The sequence below is a fragment of the Gigantopelta aegis genome, chromosome 2 (genome assembly GCF_016097555.1).
Source record: "Gigantopelta aegis isolate Gae_Host chromosome 2, Gae_host_genome, whole genome shotgun sequence".
Classification (NCBI taxonomy): domain Eukaryota; kingdom Metazoa; phylum Mollusca; class Gastropoda; order Neomphalida; family Peltospiridae; genus Gigantopelta; species Gigantopelta aegis.
This window is the reverse complement of record NC_054700.1, coordinates 3,438,327-3,447,363: the sequence shown is the minus strand read 5'-3', so window position 1 is coordinate 3,447,363 and position 9,037 is coordinate 3,438,327. Positions and strand designations below refer to the sequence as shown.

Sequence of the window (9,037 nt, the reverse complement as noted above, 5' to 3'; positions counted from 1 at the left end):
TCCACGTCACAGGTAAAGCCATCTACGTTACAAATCATGTCGTCACGTCACAGGTAAAACCATCTAGTTTATAAATCATGTCGTCCACGTCACATGTAAAGCCATCTACGTTACAAATCATATCGTCACGTCACAGGTAAAACCATCTACGTTACAAATCATGTCGTCACGTCACAGGTAAAACCATCTACGTTACAAATCATATCGTCACGTCACAGGTAAAACCATTTACGTTACAAATCATGTCGTCACGTCACAGGTAAAACCATCTACGTTACAAATCATATCGTCACGTTACAGGTAAAACCATCTACGTTACAAATCATGTCGTCACGTCACAGGTAAAACCATCTAGTTTATAAATCATGTCGTCACGTCACAGGTAAAACTATCTACGTTACAAATCATGTCGTCACGTCACAGGTAAAACCATCTAGTTTATAAATCATGTCGTCCACGTCACAGGTAAAACCATCTAGTTTATAAATCATGTCGTCCACGTCACAGGTAAAGGCATCTACGTTACAAATCATATCGTCACGTCACAGGTAAAGCCATCTACGTTACAAATCATGTCGTCACGTCACAGGTGAAACCATCAACGTTACAAATCATGTCGTCACGTCACAGGTAAAACCATCTACATTACAAATCATGTCGTCCACGTCACAGGTAAAGCCATCTACGTTACAAATCATGTCGTCACGTCACAGGTAAAACCATCTAGTTTATAAATCATGTCGTCACGTCACAGGTAAAACCATCTAGTTTATAAATCATGTCGTCACGTCACAGGTAAAACCATCTACGTTACAAATCATGTCGTCACGTCACAGGTAAAACCATCTAGTTTATAAATCATGTCGTCCACGTCACAGGTAAAGCCATCTACGTTACAAATCATATCGTCACGTCACAGGTAAAACCATCTACATTACAAATCATGTCGTCACGTCACAGGTAAAGCCATCTACGTTACAAATCATGTCGTCACGTCACAGGTGAAACCATCAACGTTACAAATCATGTCGTCCACGTCACAGGTAAAGGCATCTACGTTACAAATCATATCGTCACGTCACAGGTAAAGCCATCTACGTTACAAATCATGTCGCCACGTCACAGGTTAAGTCATCTACGCTACAAATCATGTCGTCACGTCACAGGTAAAGCCATCTAGTTTATAAATCGTGTCGTCCACGTCACAGGTTAAGCCATCTACGTTATAAATCATGTCGTCCACGTCACAGGTTAAGCCATCTACGTCGCAAATCCTATCGTCCACGTTGAGAGCTCTGCTATCAATGTATTTAACTCATTCTAAATCTCATCTGCTGATTTAGTCTTTCCTCTCTATCCGTTTTAAATGTTTCTTTGAAGTTGTCTCAGAAGTTGTTGAGATCTGCAAAATGTAAATAGTAATGTTATCATATAATTAGTTAGAAACTAAATGACTTTAAATGTCAACACACACCATATGATGTACACTGTTTTACATAACATTTATAATAATATTAAATACTATTATTATTAGTAGTGCATGTTGAGAGAGAGAGAGAGGGGGGGAGAGAGAGAGAGAGAGAGAGAGAGAGAGAGAGAGAGAGAGAGAGAGGGGGGGAGAGGGGGGGGAGATAGGGAGGGGGCGAGATAGAAACAGATCGAGAGACGGAGTTAGAGGGGGAGACAGCGATGGAAGAACCTCAGACAGATAGGTAGAAACAGAGAAACACCGAGGGACCAAGCAACTCACTCGAACAGACGGCTGTTAATAGACTAGACGTCATCTCAGTCACGCCTTCTGGATGTGCAGTGTTGAACACGTTCTCTCGCTGTGACGCCATTCTGCTAAGTATCTCTCTGGAGCTGTGAGCAACCCCGAGATCCACTACGACCACCTCGATGCCGTCGTAACGCGCGCTTTGGGCCTCGCGCATAATCCCGAACCTGTCCAGCGTCATGGACTCGTGGTCCAGGAACAGCACAGCTACCTGGTTCACGTTCGGTCGTCTGCTCCTGGCGTCACGTGCCTTGGCGCGCATATCCTTCAGCAGATTGAGGTAGGTGTCTGGGCGGGTGGACGACGTGTCTCCTAAATCGGTGCACAGGTCTCCCGGGGCCTGCAGAGTCGTAGTTTCCGCGGTGCACGCTCCTATCAAGAGACTGACGGTCAGTCTCCCCGGTCCGGCCTGGATTTTGGTCACAATTTCCTGTGTGATGAAGAAAGAGGCGTCTGCACCTCGTGGTCCAGCCACAAACAAAAGATCAGCTTCCGCCTGAACTGCGCATCCTGCAAGAACATTCAGAGTTAATTATATAAACTGTTCAGCAAAAACAAAAGGAAAGAAATATTTGTTAAATGACACCTTAGCATGTTTCACTAAAACATACGACTGCTAGCTCACAGGTTATTTTGACATAGGAATATTTTGTAATTGTTTGAACCTCAGAATATATTAAAGTTTGGTTGTTTGGTTGTTTAACGACACCATTAGAGCACATTGATTTACTAATCATCGGCTATTAGGTGACAAACGTGGTAATTTTGACATATACGTTTTGACACATAGAGAAGAAACACGCTTCATTAGTAGCAAGGGGTCTTTTATAAATTATGCATAATCCCTGAGACAGGATAGCACATGCCACGGCCTGTGAAATACCAGAATGTATTAAACACCTCCGTATACTGAAATTCATTAAATACATTTCTGTGCGTCCTTGTTTCCAATACTTTGTAGAGATCGGTCTTAGACAACAGATCTGTTCTCCTTATGTAGTCTAACTGTTGTAATACGTCTTATGGACGAATGTGTTACTACCGCCGCCCCCTCCACATCTTTGTCGAATAGACTATGTATTGCCCTCCCCCGCCCCCCTCTTCCGCCCCACCCAATAGAAAGGCGGCTTAATAAATAGCTGCCACCTGCATAAGAGCTGGAAATTGAAAGCAAATCTTACTATCTCGTCCTGCCAGGGGCGGAAGTTGACAAATTCTAGAGGGGATCTCGTTGTACAATCGGTCCAAGCCACGGTAGTTGGTGATGTTGAACATGAACCTGTCATCCGGGTCACTAGCAATCGCCCGCCATTCGCGCTCGTCCGTGTACTGCCCCACACCGATCACGAACAGGTAGAAACCTTCCCGACGTGCCGTTTCCGCTTCCGCCGCGGTTGCAGCCGGATCTTGGGAATATCCGTCAGTGATGACGACAATGACTTTAGTGATGTCGCGGCGGAACTGGTCATTTGTTCTGACGTGACGTATGGCCCCGTCGGTGTTGGTGACTCCGGTCAGGTAGGGAATATTGTGCTCGTTTATCGCCTCGAGTAATTCCCCCTTGCTGCGGTAACGGTTAAGGTCAAAGGCCACCTGGTACGAGCGACTGAATACCAGAGCTCCGACGTGCGTATTTCTGGGCGATATATCGAACCGATTCACGACTTGCCGGACAAACTCCCGCTGTCTTTCATAGTCCTCGATAAATATACTGGTTGAAGCGTCCAGAATGAAATAAATATCGGCAACTTTATTCACGCATTGAGGTATAGCAAGCATCTCTAAATCTAAAAAAAAAAAATCATATTACACACACTCACAGACAAACACCCAACTGTGTGCGTGTGTGCGTGTGTATATTTGTGCGCGTGTAGAATGACAGAGAGTCATATAAACAGACCTACATAGATACCAAGAAAGATAGGCTGGTAAGTAGATAGTTAGCTAAGTAGAGAGAGATACCTACTTGGAGTACGTTGCGTCATTTCAGTCTTGTCAACTTCTAAGCGTGCAACCTCTGTCAAAACAAAAATTCAAATACACAAACATTGGTTTTGTACTTAATGAACTCTTTCCTTATAGACTGCTGACTGTATTCGTGTTTCTATATAGATAGCCATTTGCTGTGTAATCTATGTATTCGTGTTTCTATATAGATAGCCATTTGCTGTTTAATCTATGTATTCGTGTTTCTATATAGATAGTCATTTGCTGTTTAATCTATGTATTCGTGTTTCTATATAGATAGCCTTGTGCTGTTTAATCTATGTATTCGTGTTTCTATATAGATAGCCATTTGCTGTTTAATCTATGTATTCGTGTTTCTATATAGATAGCCATTTGCTGTTTAATCTATGTATTCGTGTTTCTATATAGATAGCCATTTGCTGTTTAATCTATGTATTCGTGTTTCTATATAGATAGCCTTGTGCTGTTTAATCTATGTATTCGTGTTTCTATATAGATATCTATGTGCTGTTTAAACTATGTATAAATGACAGCATTTCAGTTGCATCTATAGGCTACATAACTTAAATTATTTTATTTAAATATATGTGCAAGTAACATTATTTCAAATAAACCTTTGTTTAACTTATATTTTTTTAGTTAAATTTATGAATAAATAACATTAAATAGAATCTGTCTAAATTATATTATTTCAGTTAAATATGTGTATACGTAACACTATTGCAGTTAAAGTTATGTATAACTTACATTATTTCTGTAAATATTGATATAAAATACATTATTTCAGTTAAATCTAGGTATAACGTAAATTATTTTTGTTAACTCTATGTCCAAATTACATTATTTCAGTTAAATATATGTATTAAATCTATGTACAAGTACATTGTTTTCTGTTAAATATATGTATACATTATATAGTTTTTTCTTAAATATATGTACAAATTGTATTATCATAAATTACATTATGTCTGTTAATACTATGTACGAAATACTTTATTTCTGTTAAATATAAGTATAAACTACTTTATTTCTGTTAAATATATGCATACATTAGTAGCAAGGGATCTTTTATAAATTATGCATAATCCCTCAGACACGATAGCACATGCCTCGGCCTGTGAAATACCATAATATATTAAACATCTCCGTATACTGAAACTCATTAAGTACCTGTCTGTGCGTTCTTGTTTCCAATACTGTGTAGAGATCGGTCTTAGATAACAGATTTGTTCTGCTTATGTAGTCTAACTTTTGTAATACGCCTTATTGACAAATGTGTTACTACCGCCGCCCCCTCCACATCTTGGACGAATATACTATATATTGTCCCTTCCGCCCCGCCCCCTCCCCCGACCCTCCCATTAGAAAGGCGGCTTAATAAATAGCTGCCACAAGCATAAAAGCTGGAAACTGGATATAACGTAAATTAGTTTTGTTAAATCTATGTCCAAATTACATTATTGCAGTGAAATACATGTATCAATTACATTATTTCAGTTAAATCTATGTACAAGGTACACTGTTTCTGTTAAATATATGTATTCATTATATTAGGGTTTTTTAATTAAATCTATGTACAAATTACATTATGTCTGTTAAACCTATCTATAAATTACATTATTTCAGTTAAAACTGTGTATAAATGACATTATTTCTGTTACATCTATGTATAAATTGCATTATGTTTTTAAATCTATGTATAAATTATATTATTTCTGTTAAATCTATGTATAAATTATATTATTTCTGTTAAATCTATGTATAAATTACATTATTTCTATTAAATCTATGTACACAATAATATTATTTCAGTTACAATTATATATAAATTACATTATTTCTGTTAAATATATGTATAAAATACATTATTATTATTATTATTATGTACCAAGATGGTTTAGCAAGCATGCAGCAATGCCTTACAATCAAGTAGTCCCATATCGCAATCAGTCTGTAGGCAGAGTTCACATTTTAGGATATCGTTCTACCCGAGAGAGTCTAAGTGACCACCATGATGATGTACTGCATCATATTCCAGTGGAGGTCAACTTTGAAAAGTGTGGGTGTCACCAGAGGTCATTAAAGATCAAGGGGGTACACATTTTAAGAAAGAAAAAATTAATTTCTTCATAAACATTATCTTCATAGCCATTCAATACAAAATCTCAACTTTAAGGTCACTTTTCTCAGTTCGAATAATTTTTCGATAAAACAAACTGGTTTCAAATAAAATAACGTTTTACTGGAGAGAGAATCAAAACAACCACTATGGTTATTCCATGGAGTTTGATGTGTCGCATCATATTCCAGTGGAGGTCAGCTTTGAAAAGTGTGTGTGTGTGTAGGGGGGGGGGGGGGGGGGGGGGGGGGGGGGGGTCACCAGAGGTCACTAAAGGTCAAGAGGTACAAATTCGAAGAAAAACATTTTCTTCATAAATAGTATCTTCATAGTCCTATATTTCATGTAGGATTACTTATAAACAGACAAACTATTTACATAGTATTCAGTACAAAATCTCAACTTTAACGTCACTTTTCTCAGTTTTACTGATTTTTCGATTTAATAATGGGTTTAAAATATGATATCAATCTACCAGAGAGAGAGTCAAAGCGGCCACCATGGTTATTCCATGTACGATGATGTGCTGCATCATATTCCAGTAGAGGTCAGCTTTGAAAAGTGTGGGGTTCACGAGAGGACATTAAAGGTCAAGGGTTACAAATTTGAAGAAAACAATAATTTCCTTGTCTTCATAAATATTATCTTCATTGTCATACCTTTTATATTGGATTACACAAATAACATATTCAATTAGGATATTTGCATAGGAATATTGGAGCTTTACCATTCATATACAAACCGTATCATGTCAACAACGGCCACGTTTCGTGGTCCCGGATTTTCTAAATTGTAAAACTTGACCCTCTAAACACCGGATCCTGTCTAAATCGGACAAATATTAGGTCCCCGGCGTGATCTGGTTTAGACAGGTTTCACTGTATTTACATTATACATGCCTATTACCTCGTGCATTCAGTCGGGAACATAAAGCATGTCTTGACTTTGAGAATAACAAAATGATCCACCGTATAACAGCAGTTTTCACATAATACACTTTTTAGTGGCCAATCTTATACAATTATACATTATTCAAAACGAAACTGTCCTTCGAAACCTACTTGACAAGATTATCGTACCAAAATAAATACTGTACTGATGTTCGAGTTGAATACCACTATTTATTCAAGTGTGAAAATGAAAATATTGTAAACAGTAGTAGAAAGTATATATAAATATTATAGAATGAATCCTAGCGTGATTAAAATGACAGGTATGTTGTCAGAATAAGTTAAAATATCAACACAATAAAAATACTTACGGGAATTAGTCGTCTTTAAGACAGCTAGACTAACCTGGAAAAAATAAGACTCTGTTAAAGCATTAATTTGAACAACAAAACCGTAACCATATAATCAAAAATAGTATCTCTGCAAATCAGTCAATATAGGTAATGGGTGGTAAAGTCAGTTTGCGTCCAAAGGGAACTGGTGAATTGGCATTGTAACTTTATAATGAATCGAATTCATATGAAAGCATATTATTAAGTTTTAAAGGGACATTCCTGAGTTTGCTGCAATTTTTAAGATGTTATAGACTAACAGATTTTTTAACGATTGTAATTACATATCAAATATATTTTTTTGCATAAACAATATTAGTGGCTGTATATTAATCGTGTTTCTGATTGTTCTAATATTTGTACTAGGTTACATTTCATTTTATTTCCTAAAATATATTTCGTACGTACGAAATTATTTGAAGATAAAATCCAGTTTGGGCTTCTTACAAATATTAAGACGACCAGAAACACATTGAATATACAGACACTGATAAGAATAAATAAATAAGAAAATATATTTAATATGTAAATTTAATCGTAGAATTTTTTTTTTTTCGGAAACATCTTACAATGCAGCAAACTTTAGTAATGTCCCTTTAAACCCATGCGAAATTAAAAAACATTGTTTGAAGAAAACGTCAATAAAACTGAGTTTCGTTACAAATGCTGGTATGGCGGTAACGGGTAGAACTAAAGCCCGAGCAAGTCTTCCTTTAGTATCCATGTATTGTAGTATCTATTATTTCAGTGAGGGGCGGAGCCTAGCCCAGTGGTAAGGCGCTTGCTTGGTGTGCGGTCGGTCTGGGATCGATCCGCGTCGGTGGGCCCATTGGACTATTTCTCTCTCCGCCCAGTGCACCACGACTGGTATATCAAAGGCCGTGGTATGTGCTATCCTGTCTGTGGGATGGTGCATATAAAATATCCTTCGCTACTAATGGAAACATGTAACCGGTTTCCTCTGTGAGACTTATATGTCAAAATTACCAGATGTTTGACATCCAATAGCCGATGATTAATCAATCAATGTGCTCTAGTGGTGTCGTTAAACAAAACAACTTTAACTATTACTTCAGCGAGAATTCTCTCTCTCTCTCTCTCTCTCTCTCTCTCTCTCTCTCTCTCTCTCTCTCTCTCTCTCTCTCTCTCTCTCTCTGTCTATCTGTTTCTCTCTGTCTGTCTTTGTCCCTCTCTATTTTTCTCTTTTTCTCTCTCTGTCGCTGTACGTCTCAAAAGGCAAAATGACAACATAAGAAGCTGAATAATTATATTCCTAATTGTAGTTGTAATTTTAAAACATTGCACTCTTCAATAAAAGGGGGCGGGACGTAGCCCAGTGGTAGAGCGCTCGTTTTTGGATAGATCTCCGTCGGTGGACTCATTGGACTATTTCTCGTTCCAGCCAGTGTACCACGACTTGTATGTCAAAGACTGTGGTATGTGTTATCCTGTCTGTGGAATGGTGCATATAAAAGATCCCTTGCTACAAATGGAAACAAAAATATAGTGGGTTTCCTCTTTAAGACTATATGTTAAAATTACCAAATGTTTGACATCCAATAGCCGATTATTAATAAATCAATATGCTCTAGTGGTGTCGTTAAAACAAAATAAACTTTACGGTCATCCTTTAAAAAAAATCCTTCATCCAACTCGACAGTTTTAAAATTGATATTGACTTTTTAAACAAATGAGTATTGCGCAAATATTAACAAGAGGTCTTACCAAAACAATTATTAGTTTGCCGATTGTATCCATCTTGCAGTGTTGTGTTGTTTCTTTCGGAAATGTCTGCGACTGTGTTGCGATTTTATATATCATTTGGTGGGCGTAGTGTGCCACGAACAAGTAATCGGAGGTTTCGTCTATCAAGGTAAGGTATCAGTTTTCA

General features: G+C 37.6%; 1 protein-coding gene across 1 annotated transcript in view; it reads right to left on the bottom strand.

Moving 5' to 3' along the window:
- LOC121379198 overlaps window positions 1–9,037 on the bottom strand; it is a 74,855-nt gene that overhangs the window by 46,241 nt on the left and 19,577 nt on the right. Inside the window, exons 2-3 of the mRNA XM_041507700.1 lie at window positions 2,959–3,564; window positions 1,751–2,287 (exon numbers count right to left, since the gene is read on the bottom strand). Coding sequence (XP_041363634.1) covers window positions 1,751–2,287; window positions 2,959–3,564 — 1,143 coding nt within the window. The remainder of the gene's footprint in view (window positions 1–1,750; window positions 2,288–2,958; window positions 3,565–9,037) is intronic.